We start from the raw sequence: 26,253 nt of genomic DNA, 5'->3' as shown, positions 1-26,253 counted from the left end.
ATCCACACATTCTTGTTATTATTTTCATCCAAAAAACTGCCCATTATAGTAAAACGCATGGCTATTTAAGCGACTACTGTGATTGTGAGTCCGACAAACGCTGCTCCACGATGTGTGTTTATCACATCAGCAGCGGAGTCAGTCAGCTGTTTCCAAACACTCAGCAGAGATGCTACATCTCTTTCCTCTCCTCCTCACCCATTCTGTTCACAGGAATAGTCCATTTAAGACGATAGTCCACTGTTTTGTCTAATTGCTGCGTCACATTGGGTCACAAACACGTCAGATCATGTCAAAGGCAATACGAGGCTATATAACGGTTTCTAAAAATGGAACTGATTGTGAGCGATCACACTGCGCTTCGGATAATCTATATACTGAATGTAAATATATTATCTGTGGATTAAGGAACTACTGGTTAAGGGAGCATGATTGTAATTGTAGGTTCACTGGTTCTATTATCCCTGGTCCATCACTGTATGATGTTGATCAGTCTTTTATTTAATTCCTATCTGCTCCTGTGCGCTACACCATGGCTGCCCACTGCTCTTCAGGGAAGGGTTAACAACAGAGAACACATTTTGTGTATTTAGCTTAACATAATAATAATGCATTGGATTTTTATGTAGCATTTTATCATAGACACTCAAAGCACTTTTACATTGATGTGGATTATTCTTTTACTCCACACACAGTGGTGGTAAGCTACTATTGTAGCCACAGCTGCCCTGGGGCCAACTCACAGAGGCGAGGCTGCCATAGTGCGCCTCTGACCACCACCAACACTCACTCACACACTACATTCATACTAGGCAATGTGGGTAAAGTGCCTTGCCCAAGGACACCACAAAGATGACTGGCTTAGCAGGATTCGAACTCCCAACCCTTCGGTTATTGGATGACCCACTCTACCACTGAGCTATGGTCACCCCATGTGCAGTAAATTCTGTATTAAACCACAGTGTTTGTTTTACCTGTGAGGTAGTTTGAGAGGGAGGAGCTCACATTCTCACATTGTTAAGTAGGGTAGGAGGAGCCAGGATTGTCAGGAGGAGGAGTTTCCCCCTAATGACGTAATATTGGGGGAGAAATCCAATTCGCCTGTTCGGAGCTGACTTTTTACAAAATGTGGAATAAAAAGGAGGGAGGAAACAGAATTTTTTCAACTTTGACAATCTGAATAAGGCTAAAGGAATGTACAGTATTTTACGCTAGTAAAACCATTATAAAGTGATTTTTTTTTTCATAATACTGCCCCTTTAATATTGTATGATTTTGATGTATAAAAACAAGCAGAAGAGTCAGGTAATTATGTGTATTTTTATTGAAAACGTGTTGAGTATTGAAAATGAGAGCAGAAAAGTTAACATCCTGTTAATTTAAACTGAATTGTTGGTTGGACTGTATTCAAATAAAATGTGAATACATTTGACATTAAATGTTGTTTACTTGTTTGTTTATGTCGATAATTAATTTATAGACGATTACCTTACAAGAAACATTAGGAAACTAGGAAACCTCACTGTCCAGGATACAGTGATTTATTTCACTCACAGTGGTTACATTATTATTTTAGATTAAAAGTTATTGAATTGATTTCAAGTCACTGAATCCTTTAGGATGGAAACGTTCTAAATTAACCAATATCGTTCATTAGAAATGTATTGTTGTTGAAACGAATCGTTACACCCTTCCATTCACTACATCCTGTGGAGTGAACTACTTACCACCTCCTTACTGGGACAGCTACTGAAAAAGTTGGGGTCAGAGATGGGATCTGATTGGTAGGACTGGAGCAGGTTGAGTCGCAGTCCTGTTGGAGGCTCATTTGTCATTTTCACTGCATTCTGCAGGATAGTCACTGGAAACTGCATCAATAAAAAAAAAGACACGTCACAATAACTGAAAGTTGAAAGCATGCGGAGGGTGCACACACACACGCACACGGTAGAGCTTTAATCGGGCCGAAAACAAAGACCCGGCACAAGAGACCACGGCCCCAACCTCTCCGACCAGAATAAAGTTATTCATTAAGGGCTCAGAAATTGTGATTAATTGTATTGAACTTTAGTAATTGAGAACAAGAACTGGTCAGCCCTAGCTGTATTTAGGATTGAGTGATGAGTTATGTCGTTTTTTTTGTCAGTCTTTGTGTTTTGGGTGGATGATATTACTTTACCTCCATATAGTCACAACAATTGTTTATGTTTTTTGGCACATGCAGTAAGTCCATATTATATTATACTGTGTCTGACCTTGGATGAAGGGTAGCTTGTGAGCCAGAGTCGGAAGTCTTTGTGACATGTTGTCGGACTGAGGTCTTCACACGTTTTCTCCAGGGTGGGCATCCATGAAACAGCTAGATGACAATTCTGCAGACACACCCATGTCCCGTTCTGCCTGGCTGTGGATATCATGTGAGCAGCAATGGGCCCTTGTCCCTGACCCAAAGAGATGGAGTTGAACTTGGCACCGTCCATGTCTTTGTCGTTGGCAAATTTAATAAGGCCTGTAAAAAAAAAAAAATAAATAAAAAATTCTTCAGGTTTTCATTATTTGTACTACAGGTCATAGTAAAGAGGAGAGGACTCACTGGCCATGGGATCAGCACCAGGAGAGAGCACAAACACTAGAGGGATGCTACAGTCAGAATCCCGGTAACTCTTGCTCAGATCAAAGGGAGGAGGCTGGACAAACTTCATGCCCAGATTTCTCTTTACATATTCAGTTACGGTTGGAACCATTTTATCAGGCCTGAGACAACGCACAATCATCATCTTTTGTAAGTCATTGAGTTGTTTATTCCAAGGAGCAGGTAGAGCAACGTTCCAAGGCTCTTTGCTCTCATGAATAGGCTTGAAGTCTCCAGGGATTTTGATGAAAGCTTCCCTATAAACAACAACAATATTATTATGAATAATAATAATAATAATAATAATAATAATAATAATAATAATAATAATAATAATAATAATAATAATAATAATAATTGTTGGAGTATGTTCTCAATCAGCCTTGTCTGAGTGATGTTAAATGTTTCTTTTTGCACTTTATTTTGATAGGCACGGAACGTGGTTCTAGATCCTGCTGAGTGTGTTTTTACTTCCTTTTGTTTGTGAGTGTTTCCGGTTCCGTTCGAGCGGGAAAGGAAGAAAGAGAACTTCCGGTACTGCTTTTCAGTTATGTTCTGATGAGGATGCCAGAACTAAGCTCAGAATAAAAACCACTCAAACAAGAAACGTGTGGTTCATTGAGAGAATGAGCAACGAGGCTGAACGCGCAACAATAATAATGAACTTTATTGCATTTAAGTAAATTCAAATGAGGATAAAGCAACCTTGTTTTTTTATGTAGGTTACCTTAATCCTTGTAACCCTGGCAGCTCACTAGCTCTGCAAATTTCATCCCAGCTCTTGTCCTGCAACCAGCTGGGGTCAGGGTTAGCAACAGTGTTCTGTAGGCCGACTCCTCCAGTGAGTAAGAACATAAATTCTGAGTAGTCAATTGCCTCCTTTGCTCTAGAAAAATAAATAGAAACATATATAAGTCACAATAAAACTCAAATTGCTTATAAGGTAGAAACAGGTTCATTTCAGCATGAATACGCTATGGTTGGTCCCAGGGTCGATACTTACAAAAGCAAATTAGTGCAGAGAAGGAATGAGAAGAGGAGTTTGTCATTTTCAAACAGAGAACGACACACATTGCTGTACAGGCTGTAGGTGAAGTGATCGTTCAGGGACTGAAGCCTCCTGTCAAGATCTTTGGCCTTGGGACTGATTAAAATACAAAGACAGCTTCTGATGAACACAATCTTAGCTAAACAACTGTTAGCTGGGTATGACTGACCAGTATACAGCTCTTTATATTCAAGAACAGATTTTAGAACAATCATATTCCTATTTTGTTTCAAGACGGCACTTGATCACAAGTGTTTCCGATCACCCACAGACTGTGTGCTTCTCATACATGTAATGTATCTTATCTTTTCTTACTCTATGTATTGTAGAAAGTCCACAGAGGTGCACTCTGTCTATTAGGGCTGGGACTTTAATGCGTTAACTGCGATCAGTTACAGAAACATATCGCTTTTTTTATTGATGCACCCATAATGCACAGACTAGAAAGTCCCGCAGAGAAGTCATTGCTGTGCTTCGTGGGCATTAATTTTAGTTTAAATAAAAACAACAGATGAAAAACAAAAGCCCAGTTGTGTTCAGATTGTGCCAGAAAGAGTTCTAGGCTCCGCTACCACCTTAATGCTAAACATCTACAGTGTCTCCAATTCACACCTGACAAGATGACAGAGTTCAGAGCCAAAATGAATAAGTCTATGAATGACAAATGAACAAAGTCAGTGAATAAATCACTGTAGTGGACAGTCGACCACTCTCAGTGGTAGAGGATGTGGGCGGGGATAGAACGCTGCTACAGATAGCATCGTTTGACCCAACTTATCAACTACTATGTAGAAAAACTATTTCATACTCTGTTTATTTCATGCCACAGATATTGTAACTATTTTGCACTGTTCAGTTTCCACCTCTCTGGAATGTTCTGTACTAATTGCTGTTTCTTATTTTAATACATAAAAACACATTCGTTTTAGAAAGTTTACAAAAACCCTGAAAAGCACAAATATAGCTTACTTAAATTTTAAGTTTGTGAATAGTGCAATCACAATATTATCTATTCATATTGCACATTATGTTAGCATAATAAACACAATGTTGTTGTTCAAGCTCATTTATTGTTTTCATATATTCAGTTATACCAAAATCCATTTGAATTGGAAAAACATTGATTTTCGTATCAAATGTTTGTTTGTCTACTAGCAGGATTACGTCAAAAATGCTCAATGGAGTTCAACAAAAATTCAACCAAAGATGGATCTTGCGCCATGAAAGATTCCATTAACAGCACTTTCAACTGCTTTACTTTGCTGGAAAAACAAAATACAAAACTCACCTGTCTTGTATAGAGTTCATGTAGAGATTGACAAACCAGCTGAGCGAGTACTGGTACATGGGATCTATGTTTGTCAGCACAGCAATACTGAAGAAAAGGATGGAGGAGTGCTTTGCAATAGCTCTGTAACCCTCTCGAGACTTTGCTATTTTCATCTCCGTTTTCTCTGCGATCTAGTAAACAAAAAACAAGGCAAGCTCAGATTAACCAATGAGAGGCTAATAAATAAGCATCTCCATCTGCTTCTGACCTCTTGCTTCTTGCTTATATCATCAGACTTGCTCTTTGCAGAGTCTAAAATCTGGATGGCACTTTCATCTTCCAGGATATTTCCCTCTGAGGACTGCAGAGTCTTCAGGATCTTGTCTTCTATTTCCTTCAGTTGCCTCTTATTGGTGGCTGACTGAAGAATTAGTGCGTTTCTTTCTTCTTCCAGCTCCGGTCTTTAGAAGGAATCAAGTAGAAACATGTGAGTGGATTTGTTTCAAGTATTTTTTTTCAATTGTTGTTCCTTGAGTCCTACCGTTCCTTGGCAACCGTAATTCCAAGAAGCTGATCCTCCAAACCCTCTGGGGTGATCATGAAATTCAGTAGAGACACTTTAGTGGCCAGTTCGGGTAGAAAGTGAGGGTTTCGGAGCTTTGTAGTGATGTAGAATCGAAACCCATTAGAGTACTCAATAACGCTCTCTCCAAGCTTGATGCAATCCACACCACCTGATAATAATAATAATAATAATAACTAGAATATTTTTGATAATATTATAATATAATTGAGGATGCATAGCTCACACGCACACCTATTTTGCTGCTGGGGTAAAAAAAAACCTGACATCATACTCCAATCAGGAGCCAGCCCCCATGACCCATCTGCTGGCTCCAGATTGGCTGGTGACAAACATCAAAGGACCCAGCATCTATTCTTGATGCCATGGTCACATTTGCATAGTTCACTTATAAGTATTTGTAACTGAAGAATCAAAGGAAAATGAAAAAGTAGAATACCTCAAGAAGTTGAAGAGGATTAAAAAAAACAATACACAGCATAATGTCCAGAAATGATCCGCACGTTTTGATGTCTTACTTGTCGAATTGTTTGAAAACTGCGGGACGAGTTAGAGTAAGACAGAACAATAATTTTACTTAAGTTTTTGGAAAACTATGCATCCGTACTATTAATACAATAATAATAAATTGTATTTATGTTACACTTTTCATTTCAAACAAATCTCAAAGTGCTGCAGAAGAAAGGAAATACAAGCTGTTAAAAACAGTCTTAGCTCTAAATAACATTTATAGAATTTTAGCTGAAATCTGAGAAGGCTTTATTTGCTATATTCACTGTACCTTGCTTAAATGTTTGTTTAAGTAGGAGTGGCTCCAGAGAAGGGTCCAGTTCTTCTTCTACATTTTCCAGCAGCAAGGGTGTTCCAAACTGAATGCAGTTTTCTAGAGTTCTCATGTAGTCTCCGTCTGACAGCTTAATTACACTGAGGTTGTTTTCCTTCTCTGAATTTTTTACCCACTTGTTAGCTTGACCCTGTGGGTCAATCATCAAGGGCCTACAAGAACAAAAAATATCAAAATGTGGATCACCCTTTGAATGGACCATTCTTTCAGAATGTTAGAGCAACACGTCAGGATTGTGACCTCACCATCGACGTGAATTACTGACAATGACACCGTTGTCAATAGAGAAAGAATCACTGGGAAGGCCTGCAATGATCCAAGCCCTGATCTTTATTGGATCGCCAAGGGTTTCACTGAGAGAGAAGTCATCTGATGATGGAATGTTCTTGGACTAGAGATGAGGATGACGGTTGAAAACAACAGTTCATTAAAGAGTACAGGAAAAGGTCCAGAAACTGAGGAGGGGGGTCCTACTTGGCAGAGTTCAATCCAAAACTTGGTGCATTCTTGTCTGAACCCAGCTGTGAAAGCCCCCAAGTAGGCAATGATACCAGCAGATATCAAAACATCTCCAGTCAAGTTATCATACGTGATCTGGAGATCATCTGCTGCCTTTGACCATCTAAACAGATATTTTAAACCTGTCAGTGATGACGTTAATGAATTTGTTGCAAACTATTAGAAGCTAGTCTTCAGGCTTTTTTCTCACCTGCTCTTCTCTCCACCAAGACCACTGATGAGCTTTGTAGCTCTCTCCAGTTTCTTTCTACACAAGTCATCCTGGAATTCAAGTTGCGCCTTCTCTTCTGTTTTCTCTTCCAAGGTTTTCTTAAGGGCAGCGAAGCTATCTTCAACCTCTTTTAACTCTGCTCTTTTCTGGTCCAGCAGTGCCATAGTAGCAGCCAGAGACTCTTGTGCATCAGCAAGATTTGCTTTCTTAGGAGCCACGACCTATTTTAGAAAGGGCACAGAACCAAATAGAACCCAAAGCTTGCGTTCTCTGTAAAACATGTGAAATCCAACCTTTGCCACTCTGTCATACTGCTCCATTGCTTCAATCCATTTCCAGAGGCCCTTTGCTGCTGAAGAAGAGTTTGATATGGTCTTGGAGATGGATTCTTTATTCTTTATATACTTAGCACGAATTTCTTTCATCACAGGTTCCTGCAATTCCAAAAGGTAGTCAGTAAGGGGATCCTCCACAGTTTTTAACAAAACACATTATGATGCATCATATTTGTTTTATTGCCTTTTGAAAATAAGACTCCTTTACAGTTTTAGGGCCTGTGTTCTTCCATCTTGAATCATGTGATTGATGATGTCAAACGGCCCCACTGCCAGTAAACATCCCATTGTTTTCTGTTGGAATAAAGCATTTAGCCTGCTCTTTAGATAATTTAGCAGCTTTTTCTGTCAAAATGACAACTTGTGCTACTTTTAGTTGCTCTAAAAAACAGTAAAAGTTAAAGATGTTGATGTAACTCTCTTTTGTATACCAAAAGAGGATAAAAACAGTTGTGCCCAAAAAATATCTGTGACTAACTCTGTGGTTTGGTAGTAGACAATGAAGCAAAGAAGAAGAGCTCTCCTAAGGGCCCTTTACGCTCCCTTAAACAGTTAGCTGACACACTCTGGCGGCTGAAGTTAGAGAGTAAATCACAGACTGTTGAAAACACACAAACTATGACGATAGAAGTCCTTTTGGGTGGGAGTCCTTCAACAGTCCATGATTTACTCGCTAAAAGTAATCCCATTTTTAAAAGGCAATAAAACAAATATGGTGCATAACAATGTGTTTTGTTAGACATAGATCTTACCTATACTGTATGTAATACTCTATACCTAATAAGGACATTTTAAAAGATTTTTGGCTACATTTGTAAAAACAGTGAAGGATCTATTTAACAGAGGACACGCTAAATTCTTAAAAACTTACAGGAATATTGTCCTTGTCATATTCTTTCAGATCTCGTAAAAAGTTCATATCACTCAATAGCTTTTTGCTTGGACCCCAATAGTCAGACACCTAGAATAAAAAAAAAACAAATATTACATTAAGATGTCAGTATTATATAACTATAGTAATAACATAAATAAGACTATCCAAGTCTTACCATTCCAGTCCCAGCTCGGTTAGGTATCTTATCCGGCTTTATTTGTTTCATCACACATACAGCCTCCATCACCAGCTTCACCCCTGAAGGGGGACTTTTCATCGACTTCAGGATTGTGATATCAGAGGGCTAAAATCAAAGCCATATGTTTGTCTATTCATATACTCATACTACAAAACTGTTGGAAAAATGAAGTGTGCTGCTTAGTTGTTACTTGCCTTCAAAGTGTCTAATGCAGACAGAGCAGCCTCGAGAGCAGGGATAGCTTCAGCCAAGTCACTCTCACACTCAGTTTTTAAGGCCTGGGCTTCATTGGCTTTTATTGTGGCAGCCTCCTCATCAGCACACACAACCTTACGCTTTGCCTCCACTTCCACAGACTCCACTTCAATTTCCTGAAATATCACAAAAAGCATACGTTAACATGCTTGTTTTCTTACATTTAATTGCATGTTAAAGTTAAAAGGGAATGAGCACATGAAAAATATTCACCTTCATCCTTTTTGTGGTGTCTATGTTAGACTGTTCCAGTTTTGGTTGCAGTTCTTCCAGCTTTTTCTGCATCTGTCCAACCTACATATAGACACGAGAATATTTGTCTTTCCTGAACAAAATGCAAGTGAGGATGGATAGCTGAAACGCAAACCTATTTGGCTAATGAAAAAGAATCAAAAAGAACCTGACAATGCCACAAATCAGGAGCATTTCCCTCTGCTATTCGTACAACTGTAACTGAGTAACTGTAGCTATGTAACTATGTAACTGTAATTGTAACTATGTAACAATTTTCACCTTTTTCAATAAAGGTAAAACATTTTACCCATTTTGTTGAAATTTTTTTGTGCTGGGGAGCCTGAAAATGTCTTATTATTCAAAGTGGAGTGCAACTGAAAATGTTAGGAAACCACTGAGTTAGAGTAAGATGTAATAATTATAATAATAATAATAATAATAATAATAATAATAATAATAAAGTGTTTCAATACCTGAGATTCAGCAAAGGCGAGCTTATCCAGGCCATTGGTATACCTTTGTTTTGCATTCATCACTGTTTCTCTTCTCTGGGTGAGAAGGAGACGAAAAGTCTCAATCAGCTCCAGATAGGATGTAGGTGTCACATAGTTATGACGACCCAGATCAGAAAGGTATCTGAAACAAAAACGTCATGAATTACAGAGATTGCATAAGCTAAATCTTAGCATGTTCAAGTTATAGACATTGACACACTTCTCTGAGAGCTGCTTGGCAGAGGTATGAAAGGTTTTGCAGATTGGGACGACCTTTAGCCTTTCATCTTCACTCAAATCAAGAGAATCTAAAAAGGAGGTTGCCACTTGTTCAAGAGCTTCTTCTGGCCAAGGCTATCATGGGGCAAGAGTGTTACAATTTAAAAGGAAAGATCTATTATTAATATTGCTGGCACAAAGAAAACATGCTATATTTTCACATATAAGCAATAGCTTAACATTGGAGAGAACAATGACCCATACACAATCTCACCTGGTACCAGTCAATAGTACAGCAGTTAATGAGAGATGGAAACTGACGCAAGCGAATTCGGAACGCATCTCCAATTGGACTGAATGCCACGACAATGTGGAGATTCTCTCTACAGCGTGCCACGAAGAAGGCAAACAGAGTCAAATGGCTCAGCTCTAAACTCTTATTCCCTGCCTGAGCAATGGGACGAACAGTCTGAGGAGAAATGCAGAAAGAGTTATGGTACGTGCAAGAAACAGAGAATCGGTGAAAGAAATATGCCAATGATACGTCCAATAACCAACCTCAATAATCTCTTGTTTCTCATCAACACCAAAAAGATTGGGCACTTCACCAGTGTTCAACAAACTGTCCATGTCTTCTAGAAAAGCTTCTTCTTTGATCTGAGCATCAGTGATCAAGAACACCGTCTTCTGTCCTTTAACCCCAGCATTTTTTAACAACATCTGTCATTTAGGAAAACGTAAGCACATTAAAACTTTATGAGTCCTGTCTTCAATATGTTATGAATGCGTCAATTGCAATTTGTCGACCAAATTGACAGTTGACCATTTCTAGCGCTTACTTGATAAGAATTGACTAAGATTAAATACAAATACAGATGGGCAATGACAAAAATGGCATTTCTGTTAACAAATAGAAATATCAATGATAATTGAGAAATTGGGACTTTTTAAAAAAATGAACTGAGCACAAAAATTATAGAATTTAGACACGATTGCTGATGAATGGGCAAGGGAATACCAGTTACAAAATACAAAGTAGGTGTCAAAAATAACTTGAACAAAAAACACAAACGATTCGTTGCAATAAAAGTTCACCGACATGTTTTCTAGCCAACCTTCAGATCATCTCGCCACTCCGTCACGCCGTAGGTTTTTGAGATTTCAGGCTGAAACAAGTTCATATGGGCCATGGAGGTGGCGAGGCGTGTGATGGACTGGCGACCACTGCCTCCCACTCCCACGAGCAAGGCATGGCCTCCAGACTGCTTCAACACACGGCTGACACAAGACAAGTGCTGCAGGACGTAGCTGTGCAACACAGAGTGAATAGAAACAGAGATGTATCACAAGAATCAAGTAAAGTTTTGTTTTAAAAAAAAAATTGCCATTTACTCAGCCTTTGAAAAAAAAAAAACACCTATGTTAACCTGTTAAACCCTGATCATATAATCAAGAAAAATGCCTAAAAAGACATTAAAAAATATTTAAGAATTGCCTCACAATGATATGGTTCAAATGCATGTTCTTAGTGCCTGTGTTGTAACTGTCCCACTAACATACTACACACTGCAAACTCAATGAGTATATACTATCCCTTGTATACTATAAGTTTGGTTAGCTAAATATCTCAATTGATTCTCCACCTCTGAAATAATTTTGTGAGAAAGTGACAAAGTAGAATATCAACATGTGCTCATTTGATGCATAAAACTCACATATACACATTTCAGATTCCATATTGCCCTTCATTGTGCTATCGACAACACATCCTGTTAACTTCAAAACAAGAGCCCTATTTAGAGAAGAGTAAAAAATGCATCATGGAACGGTTCAGTATGACTAGTGTGCCCATTGTGCATACTTAACAAATGTCCTGAGTAAATTCGCATAAACCAAAATTGAAATGTGAAATTTCTATCCTCGCCTGTTTTTCCCCCTCATTTGACAGAGTACAACACATGCTAACAACAATTCCATGCACACAGATGCCACCGAACACCTTCAGCATCTCTTTGACAACATCCAGTATGTACCAACTTTGATAGAATTTGAGCAAAAGGCACAGCCTCCACAAAGTTTTTCAGAAGAACACCACCACGCGAACACCTATTGGAGCATTTGGGTATGCAATTTTAATAATGCACCATTGTGCACAGCAAAATAATTAATATTTGGTTTCAAAATAATCAAAATGTTACATAAAATATTAATAGTAGTGGTCAAGTAGTCAGAAGGGTCTGAAAACAAATTTATATTGTGACAAAGTTGTTAAGTCAGCAACACAACGAGTCAACTATTGCACATTCAAAAAATCTAAACATAAAGAGAGTAAACAAAGTGATAGGGCAACAAATGCAACTACTGTATTTAGAATTTCACTGTAAAGTGACTATAAAGGTGCGTTTACACCGAAGGCGACTTCAATGGCTATAGTTGCTTCAATCGCCCCTGTTGAGTCGATTGAGCATAGTTGTGCTTTTTGCTCGCTTCATCTACCGCAGTGACGTGATTGGATGTCACGCCACAACGCCACTCGACTTTGCTTGAAAAGTAAAAATTTAAAAACACTGCCCTCTCTTTTTATATTCTCCCTTTAATAAAGTGTTTTTTACCTTTCTAAGGGAGGGCTGGTGATGGTCACAATTATACAATAAAATACATTCATTTATTTAATTGCAATAACAAAACATGCATTGCTGTCTTAAAAAGATTGCACTTCTTGTGGTGTTGACCTTTGACAGCAGCACGATTGAGTCGCTGGAATCGTGCGAGTCCCATTGCTTGAAGAGAAGATGCTTGACCTCAAGTTGTTTACATTGATTTTATAAGTAATCTAGTCACCAGAGTCGCTGAAGATGCATTCGCTGTGAACACACCTTTATAGTCCACTGAAACGGTAAGTAGTTGCATTTGTTGCACTGTCACTTTGTTTATTCTCTTTGTGTATACATTATTTAAATGTGCAATAGTCCACTCAGCTAAACATGACTTCATTAGTTGCTTACACATAGTTGCACTTTTAGCTGGCTTCGTCTCTTCATCGCTCCAGTGAAGTGATGACCAGAGAATAGTATGTGTCTGCAGAGCCGGCGGCAGCACTGAGAGGGCTGCACACCTCTCTACGTCTGCACGTTTACAGCACTTATCATAGACAGCTCCACTTATACTTATGGTTTAAATGCTTAACTTACAGAGTTAAGGATAAGTTCACTCAAAACGTACCGGTACTTAGAATTTAAAAGCCTTATTCAAGGAGTATGCAACTGTAACCCTCTTTTCTTGTTCACCCCTCCAGTCCTTCTGGCGTTGAGTAAACACGGGCTACAATAGTCTTAACTCCAGAGTTCTCTTTATTTCCTCCACTTGGGTACACACCAACACGGCGATACAGCTCAGCATAAAAGTCACTCCCTCTACTTCACCTTGCGGTCCGCTTTCTGAGTTACTCTTAAACCTGTCCCCCTGAAACTGGGGTAAGTAGGAACCATAGTCTACAGCACACATCAAATAGCGAACTCGTAAATAGTGCACAAATAAACATAATAACATAAAATAATAACTCATTGATGATTGGATGTCGTGACACAGCGTTACTTGAAGTTGCTTGAAAAGTTAAAAATTTTCAACTTTGAGTGACTTCCAACAACTCAGATCACGCGATTGAGTTGCTGGAATCGCGCGAGTCGCATCGCTTGAAAGGAGGTCGCTTGACGTTACGGCATTTACTTTGAGTTTGAATGTAATCTAGTCACCAGAGTCGCTGAAGGTGTGGATGCACTTCTTGAAGCCATCCTTATGAATTAATAAAATATCTACTAAACAGTGTTATTGACCCAGAAATCAGTCTCATTCTCAGGAATGTTCTGGAAATGTTCTGGTTTCTGTCCCACAGAGCTCAGTTCAGAGGTCAGTGTGTGTGTGTGTGTGTGTGTGTGTGTGTGTGTGTGTGTGTGTGTGTGTGTGTGTGTGTGTGTGTGTGTGTGTGTGTGTAGCTGGCTGGCAGGGCAATAAAATTATTATTTGAGACTAAATGCATCATTGGGTTGTTTCCTTGATTCCTTAAAAGTTCCCCAGCTTGTCTGTTCTGAGTAATAACAGTAACAGTAACAGCTTGTTGTAACAGCTGAAGATCTATTTACCGAAAGATGACGAGGTTCATTTTAGTCTTGTGCATCTGATTGTAATCTTCCAGGCATGTTTCCACAACCTGTGCAAAGGTTTCAATGGAGGTCACCTCAGCGTACAAGCGCTCATCACCCTCCAGGTTAGGGTTCATGTAGTCTCCAAACATTAGTTGTTTCATGTCGTCCTCGACCAACTAATAAATATATTCAAAAAAAAGGTTGATTTGCACAAATTAAGATTTCAAGATAAAAGCAAACTATGGTGAGAATACTGCAACTTCATCTTACTTTACTGCCTTGTTTCAGGTCATCAAACACCTGCTCAAAGGACTCCTTGAAGTGGTCTTTGAGGATGCGGTTCATCTGCTTGTAAAGCCATGATTGATCATCTTTATCAACCAGACGATCATAAAACACACGGAAGACCTCGTGGACAAACAGCCGTATCATGGTATGTTGGTTTTTCTTGGATTCCTTCTTCAACAGCAAGCAGCCTTGGATTACCCGAGAGAAGTCTCGTAAATTGAAAGTGTAGTGAGATTTGGCTGGTGTGGGAAGCAAATGCACCATCGCTTTCTTATACACCTTTAGGGCAAAATAAATACAAACAATCAAACAAACAACATAAGTGCTGAGTTTTTAAATAATAATAATAATAATAACAATGATACTTACTTCCATTGTAGCAGACACAATTTGGTTGCCAAGGGTAAATGTTTCAGGTGGAAATTCATTGTTTCTGAGATAGAATAACACGATGGTGGAGAAAATACGGACCATTGTGTCGTCGCTAAAAGCGTTGATGCTAAACATGTTAAAATGTCGCAGGAAGCGAGATGTCACAGCATTCCTCCCACCACCAGGGGGGCCCATAGCAGCGATGAGCTGTAGGTCTGTGAGTGAGATCCTAGAAGTTTCCTTTAGGTCATACCTGTGAAACAAGAAACTTTTAATGCTGGTGTTTCCAGTGACCTGGAACTCAGTCAATGTATTTCTTTCATCACCTCACACAGATGACAAGATTTATTAACATAATCAAGAACCCTGATACATATGATGTGTTAAAGTACCAGTTTCCATGGTCGATGAACTGCCGAAGCAGCTCCACAGGAGGCTGAGCTCCAAACTGTTCCCGTGCAGGCATGTTCAAGTCATCTATAAAGAGGAGACTTTTTTTACCCAGGGGGGGCCCAAACACCCCCTTCCTTCTCTTATCCAACCTGGACAGGATGATATTCTGTAACATACAGTAAAGATTTAATAACTAACAATGTCAAAAAATGGTTTTATTAATTCATTCCAAACTATTTTTAATGAAAACCCTATTATTATACTACAAACACAATGATAGTGTGGAAGGGAAAAAAAACTATTAAGTAATGTTGAAATGGATTATCATTCATGGTTTTTTTTTAACATACTATAATTAAATGTCTTTATACTCAATAATTCTATTCATAAAATGTATTCAGATCAACTTGTTGGCTGCCATTTTAAGGACAAGGACTACCAGTTCCAGGACATCTAATTTCAACTTAATCTAAATCTAACAACACCAACACCATGTACGTAAGCGAAGAGACGAATCAGTTATAAATAACTAGGAAACTCAGATTAACACTAAAAAAGATAGTTTGACCAAAATGCACATCATTAACAAATAAGACTTCTATTTTAAATAATAAACATAATACACATTAAACAACTCATACACATATACCTAATAAATCAAATAAACAGACACAATAGACCCTAAATGATAAAACAATAATAAGAATGAATAAATCAATAATCTTAACCATAATTTGTATTGCTTTATATCAGCAGTAAATGTCATCTCTAACAATAATAACTTGATTGTGTAAAACATCTTCTAATGAAAAGAATACTATTAGATATAAACATTTGAAATTTATGCTGAGAATTCTTTTATTAGAATTCCTTTATTAATCCCAGGGGTGAAATTGCTTTGACCTATATAATTTGTGCATATCTTTATCTTTGATGAGCTCCTGTTTGTTCCTGACAATCACATATGTCTTACATATCATAAAAAAAAAGACACATGTGCCAGCCATGTGAGGAGAAACACCAGATAACAACATAGAATAAAAATGCTGAGAAAACTACGTTCAAGGCCCAGGAGTGAGCCGACCCTGACGCCCACAGCTGTGCATTACATGAGTGCCTGTTCTCCTATTGACTTGATATTGTTGTTGATTCATATTCTGTTCATCTGTTAATCATGTATTCAGCAAAGCAAAACCTCTGACGTCTCTCTGTATGCAGCAAATTACCTCAAAAACACAGACTTTGAGTTGCTTACCTGTGTTTGATTCGCACTCGTGCGAGCGGAAAAGTTCATAAAAAAGGGAAGGTACTGATCTCTATCCAGGTCGTTCATCAGTTTGTTTTTAATATACACCGACTTTCCAGTTCCAGTTGGACCAACAAACAATGAAGGACTGAGCAGTGCAAAGACACACAGGATTTGATGAAACGTAAACATTCTGGTGAGCAGGGTTACATTTACGTCTTCAATTACAACCCATTTACGATTACGGTGACCAGCATTTTTTCCAAATACAACTAAAATTACAATTCTTATTTTCCCCTGTAAGTCAATTACAATTACATTCTCAATTACTAAAGTTCAATTACAATTAATCACAATTACTGAGCCTGCAATAAAAAACATCATAAAAAGTATCCTTCCTCTTGTGTTAGCGTTTTGTTAGCATCTCTTATGATAACGTGTCAGTTTTGGCTCATGTCTTAAATCAGCTGTAAAATACAATAAAAATATTATCTAATTTGTTTCTCATCTCTTGGTTTCCTTGTTAGGATTCCTTATCAATAAAAATATTGGGATTGATATTTTTGGTGTGGGCGTCTGAGCCTTTTTTCTGACAGTACAGTATAGCCCTTGATTATTATTATTAATTTTTAATGGTAAAATGATGCTGAATAGAATTGACAGGTAGGTGGGAAAACCTGATATGAAACATATTTTAATGATTGTTCAGTGCATATGTGTAAGACATAGAACTGTATGGTTACACTGGTTTGGGTTTGATTAAATTGTAATTTAATAGAATTTTTTTATAAAATATTTTCATGACAATAACAATTGCAAGGTCAATTATCTGAACTTAATTATAATTACATCATAATTGTAAACAGTTACCAATTATATGATTGCAATTATATTGACCCCAACCCTGCCAGCGAGTCACTGAAACACATGCAACAATAACATATAGTCTCTTATATTACATTACATTATATTATATTTGTGTTGACAAATACTGACACTCCATAGGTGATGCAGAGGTCCATCATATAGGTGTAGCGCGCTGTATCAATAGTTGGAACAATCATATCTTGTACTTTGGTGTTTTTGTCCCACAACTGGGAATTTTTGATGGCATCATTCCAGTGAAGCCATTTTCCCTTTCCTTTAAACTGTGGATGACAAAGAATCATTATTTAGCAAATTCTGACAAGTGAACATGTTTTTCTTGTTATGATAACAGTACCTCATAAAAGTAGTCATACACCAGACCTTTTTCATCCATCGAACACACCCATTTTTCAACTTTTTCAGGAATGGGATGTTCCTTAGTTTCTCCTGAAACCAGCTTTCTGAAGAAGTCACTAAACTTCTCCCTGCTGTCTGCGTCACAGCAGCCCCCTACGGACCAGACCAAGGAAAATGCAAAAGCTGCCTACACAATAAAGAGGGATGAAATGTGCCATGAAGTTTTGTTCGTAAACAAAATATGTATTAATGGTAATAAAATGCATTAAGAACATACTTCAAGATAATAGGAAAATCACAAATTAGGCTACTTTACCATGATCCATGTACGGACATTTTTCTCATCTGGATGTGTCTTCACAGGTTCAATGAGAACCATTTCAAACAGTCGACACAGGGACACTGCTGTGTTACTGTTACTTGTAGAAACAACTTCCTGTGAACAAAACAATAACAAATTTACTGAAATAATCCTCTAATTTTCTGTATTTAAGGCCCTGTTTACATGAGTGTTTTCAAGCGTGAGCGTTTTGTCTGCTCGTTTGCATGGCAACGGCGTTTTGGGGCTTGAAAACTAAAAAAATGGGCTCCAGAGTGGAAGTTTTTGAAAACGCTGCAGAGCGTCAGTGTGAGGAACACTGTTGGTGTGCATCACTCTTTGGAATTTAACTGAACTTCTCCAACAAAGTGTTGATTTACTACCATCATTCAGATCAGCAGAGACATATTTCATGCTTGCACCAGATTCTGACAACAATCACAGTGCTGCACTCCTACTTAGAGCTTTAGATATTTGCCTGAACCCAGGGCTGGACTTAATTTCGATCTTTTTAACACAGACTGGTTGGACTCGGCTCAGACGCTGCACATTAAATGAACGGTCAGGTGATATGTTTTGATTAGCGTGAGAGAGTTGGACAAATGGAGGCTGTGAAGGTGAATGGAGGCTGTCCTCAGGTACATGAATAAATTATTTTAGAAACGCATTCCACGACTCGTTCTTAACTTGTTGTGTAATTGTGTGCTGTCACATATGTAGAGTGTGTGTGTTACACACACAGCACATGTTCTGTAGCATCGCATGGAGCTGCTTGTCATGCAGTAGGATGCAGAACAATTAACTAGTAAATAAAGCTGAGTTATTAAAGACACTGGCCTCGGATCATTCTACATGTGTGCGCCGCCCACGGATGTGAATAATTAAGAAAAGAGAAATCATCTTTATTCAGGCTCGTGTCTTATTCTGTCACCTCGGGCCGTGTCAGGTCTAACATTGTAGGTCTGATTAAAGCTCTACTGTTATCACAGAGGACGTGTCTCTGTGCATGCTTTTATTTTGGTTCATTGCAAAATCACACCGCCATCTATTGGCCTGGCATGTATACTACATCGTTCTTAAATTAAAAAGGGAGTGCATGCCTCAAAGGTGCAAAGCTAGCATAATTTGAGCTAGCAAGACCTCTTCTAATCTCCACCCCCTGCTCCGCCTTCTGACTAAAACCACGCCCCCACAAACCTTAATGAACATTTGACATAGAAATAACAATTCCCCTCCGAAGCAAAACAAAAATTTGGTGTCCCGAAGAGAGGGGGCATATGGGGGCGTGGACATGGATGGCACATGAAGGCATCCGATTGATTCTTTCCATTCAGACCAAATGGCAGGGATTACCCCAGTTTCCACTGGATGCGTAACAGCTGCATATCTGCTGCGTAACAGCAATTGAACTGATCAATTTCCTCCTCCTGCGTATGCGTTCAATCCCTGCTGTGTAACGACTCCATCAGTCCGGAGCCCTCTCCAACATGTACGCAGAGCTCCTAATTTTGCCAGACGCCGGAAAAACGAGACATGAATTCAGCAAACATAAGCTCATGTGGGACAGGAACTAGTGCACAGACAGAATAAAAGATCTGGGTTTTTTTTAAATTCTAAATAGAATAGGTGGATCTTATTAGCCATTTTCTGACCCTCTTGTTCCATTTTTCAGGGTGGCGGGGGTCTACTAGTGCCTATCTCCAGCTTTCTTCAGGCGTTAGGCAGGGCTACACCCTGGGCAGGGCGGCAGTGGATCTTATTTCACATGTAAATATTGATCTTATTCATGGTCAAATCACAATAAAAAACTGAAGATCTACAGGGTACGATCGAGTGGATTTCCTTCTGCTCCTCTCCAAGGACACAATCAACTGTTTGTATGGTGTTGAGGTTCTCTACAACTTGTTATATCGCATGATTACGTGTGAAGTAGCGAGATCTCATGTGCGGCGGAGCCACAACAGTTACGCATCACAGACGGAGAGCGGAGCACGGAGATGTTATGTATCCAGTGGAGATCCAGTGTTAAGACTGAATTTTACAGGATTCCAGCTGCTACAGAGCTCTGACTCTTTCCGTTACTTCTTCTATATACATAATGTATTGACGACTCTCAGGACAGAAGAAATATTACATCAAACATAGCTCCACCTTTAAATCAGATGAGTGCAGGTAAACTTAAAGCACAACATGGGGAAACTCATGTGCTGGTGGCTCTACAGAAAGATGGAGTAAAGTGGTAAGAGAGTAGAATGCCTTGATGTAATGATAGAAGATACAGTACAAGTAGAGCTAAGTACATACTCTGCAGTTTTTGCGCAGCATGTTGAGCGCAGGAGGCAGGAGCCAGATGAAGAGCTCCAGCAGCAGATCACGGTGCTCCATGTTCTGAAGAGCATCAGGAAGTGTATTCATCCAAGAGCGCACTAAAGGCCTCCAGCCCAACTGGGAAGGTTCCATAAAGATCATTCCACAGCGGCTGACTGTAGCAGGCTTTAATGGGAAGAAGGAAAAACAATGAAACTCTCTTTAGGGCACATTTGGGATGTAAAGTTTGCTGTGCTGTATGAGCAGCATAGCAGAAGTGCTGCATTCTTCCTAATGTTTCTTCCTAAGGATGAAGGTGTTTCCACTCCGTTACCTTTTAATGGTAACGTAGAGGAATGGACAACATGATGAAAGTTGGTCACAGCCATCACACACTGAAGTACAGTGGTTCCTGTTCTTAAATCTAATGTCCTTCATTGGTATTTTAAACATTGACATTAAAAAGTTGATACCCACATTATTTGCAGAATAAAATGGAAAAAACACTTGACATGCTCATGCACACAAGCTCCACTGTCATAGCAACAGGGGTTACCCAAGCTATTTTTAGCAGGGGCCAAATATGTAGTTCACTGACACATTAGGGCAGTGGTTCTCATTCTTTTGACCTCTGGACCACCAAAATAAAATGGGTTTGAAGCAACAAAAAATGTGGTAAAATGGGATTTTAAAAACCACAGAAATTGGTTAAAAGTTGCAAATTAGAGTGGCCAAAAATGGGCAGAAAAAGTGGTTTAAAAAAGGGTTGAAATAGGAGTAATGTAGCAAAAAATCTATTAAAAAGATTAGAAGTTTTCTGTGACACATCTTGCTTTGGCAGGGTCCAGAGTTGTGACATGGCAAAAAGTGCTGAAAATCATCAATCAAACCTATTTTACAAAAATCCAGCAGAACGAGAAAGCAAAGATTTTTCAGCTTTATTAAGCAATACACACTTGATATTTCAGTAACATTTTTCCTGAAAGCAACATGTTAAAAAGTATAGGGCCCGGACATATTTTTTCTGCATTAGTGTCCCGAATGAGAATTTCGCCCAGATACAGCTACAGATACAGCGTCTACAGCTCTGCAGATACTAAATGGTAATTATGACATTAAATAATGACATGTTCACCATTCACTTTATATACTTAATTTGCTTGTTTGTGAACCTCAGAGCAAAAGATATAAGCTGCAAAGATCAAACCCACAGAGGCCTGTGACAGATCCATCGTCTCAAAAACCACGCTCATCTGACTGGACATCTGGATGATCTCGCCGCTCATCAAGCACAGCTGTAGAAGAAGACAAACCTGATTCAACGTCATGAAAAACAAACACTCGACTACCAGTAACAACGTTTTGTGTGAACTCCTTACCTTTTTGTTATCGTCCAACACAGTGTTCATGCTCTCGATCCACAGTGTATCTATTGGACCATCGAACACAACCCATTTGCGGTCTAATGTGTCAGCTGACGCAAACTCACGAAAGGTGTTGGCCACAATCCCGTCAGTCCACTGGAGATAAAAATGGAGGATGTTTTCAAAAATGATTCATTCCACACTATCTTTCTTGACTTTACAACTTTACCTCATGGGATACAGAGTCAAACTGTCCAAAGAGCTGCCCCATGGTCAGAGACTTTGGATTTATTGTCCTGTAAACAACCTTCTCTTCCTGACCGTAACCTTCTTCATTCATAAGGCTCAGAGCATCAGCCAGAACATGTAGGACTTTGGTCTTTCCAGAGAAGGGTTCTCCAACCAGCATGAAGCTGAAATATTACACAGATGCAGACATGTGTTTCACACACTGAATATGAGCAGACTTCAGGAGATTAAACTTGTGTCACTAAAGTGAATTGTACCCATGTCTGACTATCATCATCTCATAGGTCTGGATGATCTTTTTTAAGAAGACCTCTGTTGGCTCAACGTTGTGATTTCTACAACACTCTGCTGCAGCCTTTAAAAACAGCTGTAAGAAAGAGAAACAAAGCATTAATATTAACTTCTAAGCTCTGACAAACCCTCAACGCACACCTTCACCCCTCTGCACCCTCATGTTACCTTCATTGACAGCCAAAACTGTAGGAATTAGGAAAATTTACAACAAACACATCCAACAAACAGCCAAGCTGTTATAATATACATCTATTATGGTAACAGCTAACTTAGATCATAGTGTGCAGTAACATAACAACGGTGTTTGTTGTGTCTTGTATTTTTGCTTATAGTCTGTATTATTTTATCTGCACTGTGTTGTAAGTTAGCGGGTCGGAAAATGTGTTGTGTTATAAACATCTAGTCTTTAAAGAGCTCTTCTCAGGGAGGTTTAAAATAAAAACAAATCATGTTTTAGTGAAACATAAATATTTCTGTCAGAAGGCTGCAGGACTAACTGCATTTGTTAGTCTCGGAAATTTTCAGAAAATTGTGTTTGGCACAGATTGAATTAAAATCAGCACCTGTACAGACACATGAAAGACAGGCTGACAGCAGTTTAGGGAAATGACTTGTAGTTAACGTTGGTGCATCTACTTCAGGTGGTACTTTTTTCAAATAGAAATAACAATTGTTAATAACTATGCATTGATTCCCCCATCGACCAGGAGCTCTCTCCCGTTGTGTCTGCCCGTGTAGACATCCTTCTACACTACGTATTAAACCTACTTAACCGTTAGATGAAGAACCACAGGAGAACGGTTGCACTCAACATGGCTGCATGTCGCACACTTCTATTATTACATCACCCAACAGGAAACAGTACAGAAAACCCCTGAAGACAAAGACAAACGCGCATGCGCGCAATGCAAGGATCCTCCACAGTGACAGACATTGTACTCTAACACTATGTTTTGTATGTAACATTTGTAACAATAACAATAGAACTTGTTCAAACCTGACATATCACTTTCAGGTGGTGCTTTTTTTGTTTTACATATATTACAAAACTGTACATTAACATGTATTATAAACAATACAATAATCATTATTGTATGGTCTGTGGTCTAGGTCAACGATTCAACTGAATTGCTCATAATTAATAAGTAAATTGATTGATAATCTTTCAACACCTTATTTATTTAAACTGCTGTGGGTTCTCCCAGTCTGTGTTAAACTAAAACATTTCCTTTAGTACAGTGTGACTGTAAAAAGTGATTTTATGTTTGTATGAAATAATACAGTGATCAGGTTACACGTATTTTATCCTTGTGTGTCTTATTTGCATATTTGGTGTTGAAGTAATCCAAAAGTAATCAGTTAGTTTACTTTAATATAGTGATCTTAGAGTAAGTTACTGATTCAATTTTTTAACAGTTTACTTGTAATTGTACCGAATTACTTTTTAAAAGTAACCCTCCCAACCCTGCAAACGATGCAAGAATGCGTCCGACCTCATATTTGGCCTCAGGCAGGACGATGTCAGGAAACAAGTCACTGGTGATGCCATTGAAGAGTGGGATGTCATGGGAGAGAAACTTCGGCTCATTGACATCTTTGATGGATCTCAGTATCTAAGGGTTTATTTAAAAAAAATGAAAATGAGTCAATGACGTATACAGGTTTCACCGCATGATATTTAAAAAAATTTGCATCATCAGGAGAGGTTTGCACAAGTAATATGCTGTAAATAAACATAAAAATACTTTGAAATTTTATACAGGACTAAAATATAACTAAAATATGATTTTTTTCAAAACAGTAGTCATGGCCGGACAGTCCCACCACATTATATTTGGACGCTTTGAATAACAGAATAAATTACAGAAGGGTCATTTTGCAAGTCCTACAAGTGGAAAAGTAATAAACAATAATGATTATAAGACACAGAGGCAAGCTACAATGGCCTCATGCAACGGATTTCCAATATTTGCGAGTGGTGAAAGAACCCAAAGTTCGGGTCCAAAATAAAAATTAAGTGGCATAAAGAAAAATTGAGTGAAAAAATGTGCAGAAAAGGCATTGAATTTGATGGAAGAAATTGGAGTAATGTAGCAAAAATGCATTAAAAGGCAAGAAAAAGTGATGAAAAATAGGTTAAAATATGGCAAGTTTGGTAGTTGCAGAAAAAGGCTAAAAATAAGCAGAAATTGACTCAAATTGTTAAAAAATATATATTCTTCTCTATTATTCCCAAATGGGGTTCTGACCCCAAGATTGAGAACCCCTGTTCTAAAAGGTCGGATTTGGCCTTTGCTTTAAATGGTGCTTTTAAATGCTTTAAATGGATCTCTGTGAGCGCATACCAATATGTCTTCAATCTCTTCTGGATACTTGAGCTTGAGGTTTCCTGCAGCCACTAGCACGGCTTTGACAGCCCTCATACCATAATCATAATGGAACTGAGAGGAAAGCTGCTCAGAGCACAGTCTGTAGGTCATCACAATCTTCTTTGAGAGCGATTTGGCATTGAGAAAGCCGTATGAATACAGCGAAATCTCGGCTATCAAGGCATAGTCAGGGACCATCATAGCCACGGTACGAAACAACACCTGAACAGAATCAGAAAAAATTAAATGACCCAAAAACTGTTGGCATTACATTCAACACAAACCACACATTATCTACAGTTGTAAAACAAATGCGCACAAATACCTTGAGGTTATCTGGGAGTTCAGAGCGTCCTGCATAGCCAGGGTTCATTGTTATGGACACAAAACAGTTAGGGTTGAGTTTGAGCTCAGTCCCTCCAAAGTCAAAGCTCTCTAGCTTCTGCCCAATGGCCTTCTGTAAGCAGAGAATCTGCTGGGCCACCACAGACAGAACCTCAAGCTCAATGCGGTTAAACTCATCAAAGCAAGCCCATGCACCGGATGCAGCCAAACCCTTAAAAAACTAAAAAGAAAATTAGAGCATTTATCATTGAGTTGTTTCCATCAATTTTGGCATTGTAACATTAAAGAGTAACTAAACACCTGGTTTGACCTTACCAACCAATAGGGAGGTGGGGGAGGAGGGAATTTAAAAAATGCCTTGATTATGGATTATGAAGATTATGACGCAGTTAAGACACGCCCAGTCTATACTATAAAATTTCCAAAGAACAATCTATGCTTTGCTAACTCGCTACTCAATACTCACTATAAAGCTCTATTCCTAATTATCTCAGTCCAACCTACTCCAACAGTTTTTATAGGAGGGGGCGGGGCTAACAGTGACGCATGATGGTCCAAGTTCCATCAAAGAATCTCGTTCTCAACCAGTAGCAAAATTCAATGATAATAGACGAGTTTCAACCCATAGCGGGCAGTCACTTTGACATTTTGATAAAATACTGTATTTTCTGGGATATTGAACACACCGCTGTATTGGCCGCATTCCAATAATTTTGAAGATTTCCAAGAAAAACCCACGTATAGGCTGCACCGTCACATGGGCCACACTATCGGCTGAAGAGGGTACGCTTCAAATGACGCGGCCAATCAGAACAGGTAGGTAGGCGGGCCACTATACTCGTGTTCGATTTAACTGCGCTTTCCGTGTATTTTGATGATTTTCCATTGATAAGTTTCACTCTCCACGTAAACTCACCTCCTCACTGCTCCACGTCTGAAAATCAGTCCATTTACAGCTTTTTATGGTCACTTTTTACTGGATCCAGACTGATATACCGCTCCTCCCATCAGATCTTCTTACCGTCGCCCCATGTTGATTCTGGACTCAGAATCCTGTGTACCAATCGCTCCTGAACAAACCTAACGTGATGATTTCTTTTCATACACTCTTCTTACCATAAATGCCTACAAACCAGCACTGCTCCTCGTGACTGCCGGTAATATTCTGCCTCCTACAGACGCTTTCATTGGACACGTGTGTGCGACTGACTAAAACATCGACACAAAGAGCGCTTCGTCGTATTCGCCGCACCCTCAACTTTTAATGAAAAAAATAGGGTCCTATACGCCGGACTAAAATATTGAGAGATGGACCAGGATCAATCAACAGAATTACTTAATACCCAAATACATTTGTTTTCAACAGAATAAAGTGGTTTTGGGGTTCAGTTACTCTTTAAAGATAAAACAGTTTTAAGGTTGAATTGTTACTTTTCCCATTGCAAGATAATCCAATCCATCGGAACAGTTGAAAACCACACATTGTACGGCCAGAGCTTTGGCTAAATCTTTTGTAGTTTCAGTCTTTCCTGTTCCAGCTGGACCCTCAGGTGCACCACCCAAATTCAAGTGGAAAGCTCCGATCTAGAACAAAACAGAAGGAATGTGATTTTAATGATTATTG

The 26,253-nt window shown here is 38.8% G+C and overlaps 1 protein-coding gene across 1 annotated transcript in view; it reads right to left on the bottom strand.

The window, feature by feature from the left end:
• dnah12 (dynein, axonemal, heavy chain 12) overlaps window positions 1–26,253 on the bottom strand; it is a 54,191-nt gene that overhangs the window by 10,306 nt on the left and 17,632 nt on the right. The window contains exons 26-64 of the mRNA XM_028456557.1: window positions 26,061–26,213; window positions 24,610–24,849; window positions 24,261–24,506; window positions 23,409–23,528; window positions 21,879–21,988; window positions 21,602–21,785; window positions 21,388–21,528; window positions 21,220–21,303; window positions 20,006–20,194; window positions 17,699–17,818; window positions 17,381–17,569; window positions 17,155–17,306; window positions 16,168–16,306; window positions 14,912–15,078; window positions 14,517–14,772; window positions 14,130–14,426; window positions 13,857–14,035; window positions 10,833–11,025; window positions 10,276–10,437; window positions 9,992–10,186; window positions 9,719–9,852; window positions 9,478–9,640; window positions 8,984–9,064; window positions 8,710–8,886; window positions 8,492–8,620; window positions 8,314–8,403; window positions 7,401–7,541; window positions 7,087–7,328; window positions 6,852–6,999; window positions 6,623–6,768; window positions 6,315–6,529; window positions 5,492–5,684; window positions 5,219–5,411; window positions 4,969–5,141; window positions 3,636–3,776; window positions 3,360–3,518; window positions 2,594–2,889; window positions 2,256–2,509; window positions 1,728–1,868 (exon numbers count right to left, since the gene is read on the bottom strand). Of these exons, the coding sequence (XP_028312358.1) occupies window positions 1,728–1,868; window positions 2,256–2,509; window positions 2,594–2,889; window positions 3,360–3,518; window positions 3,636–3,776; window positions 4,969–5,141; window positions 5,219–5,411; window positions 5,492–5,684; window positions 6,315–6,529; window positions 6,623–6,768; window positions 6,852–6,999; window positions 7,087–7,328; window positions 7,401–7,541; window positions 8,314–8,403; window positions 8,492–8,620; window positions 8,710–8,886; window positions 8,984–9,064; window positions 9,478–9,640; window positions 9,719–9,852; window positions 9,992–10,186; window positions 10,276–10,437; window positions 10,833–11,025; window positions 13,857–14,035; window positions 14,130–14,426; window positions 14,517–14,772; window positions 14,912–15,078; window positions 16,168–16,306; window positions 17,155–17,306; window positions 17,381–17,569; window positions 17,699–17,818; window positions 20,006–20,194; window positions 21,220–21,303; window positions 21,388–21,528; window positions 21,602–21,785; window positions 21,879–21,988; window positions 23,409–23,528; window positions 24,261–24,506; window positions 24,610–24,849; window positions 26,061–26,213 (6,732 nt within the window). The remainder of the gene's footprint in view (window positions 1–1,727; window positions 1,869–2,255; window positions 2,510–2,593; window positions 2,890–3,359; window positions 3,519–3,635; window positions 3,777–4,968; window positions 5,142–5,218; window positions 5,412–5,491; window positions 5,685–6,314; window positions 6,530–6,622; window positions 6,769–6,851; window positions 7,000–7,086; window positions 7,329–7,400; window positions 7,542–8,313; window positions 8,404–8,491; window positions 8,621–8,709; window positions 8,887–8,983; window positions 9,065–9,477; window positions 9,641–9,718; window positions 9,853–9,991; window positions 10,187–10,275; window positions 10,438–10,832; window positions 11,026–13,856; window positions 14,036–14,129; window positions 14,427–14,516; window positions 14,773–14,911; window positions 15,079–16,167; window positions 16,307–17,154; window positions 17,307–17,380; window positions 17,570–17,698; window positions 17,819–20,005; window positions 20,195–21,219; window positions 21,304–21,387; window positions 21,529–21,601; window positions 21,786–21,878; window positions 21,989–23,408; window positions 23,529–24,260; window positions 24,507–24,609; window positions 24,850–26,060; window positions 26,214–26,253) is intronic.

The sequence above is a fragment of the Gouania willdenowi genome, chromosome 9, assembly GCF_900634775.1.
Source record: "Gouania willdenowi chromosome 9, fGouWil2.1, whole genome shotgun sequence".
Taxonomy (NCBI): Eukaryota; Metazoa; Chordata; class Actinopteri; order Blenniiformes; family Gobiesocidae; genus Gouania; species Gouania willdenowi.
Note: the sequence above shows the minus strand (reverse complement) of the source record. Positions and strands in the feature narration are given on the sequence as shown.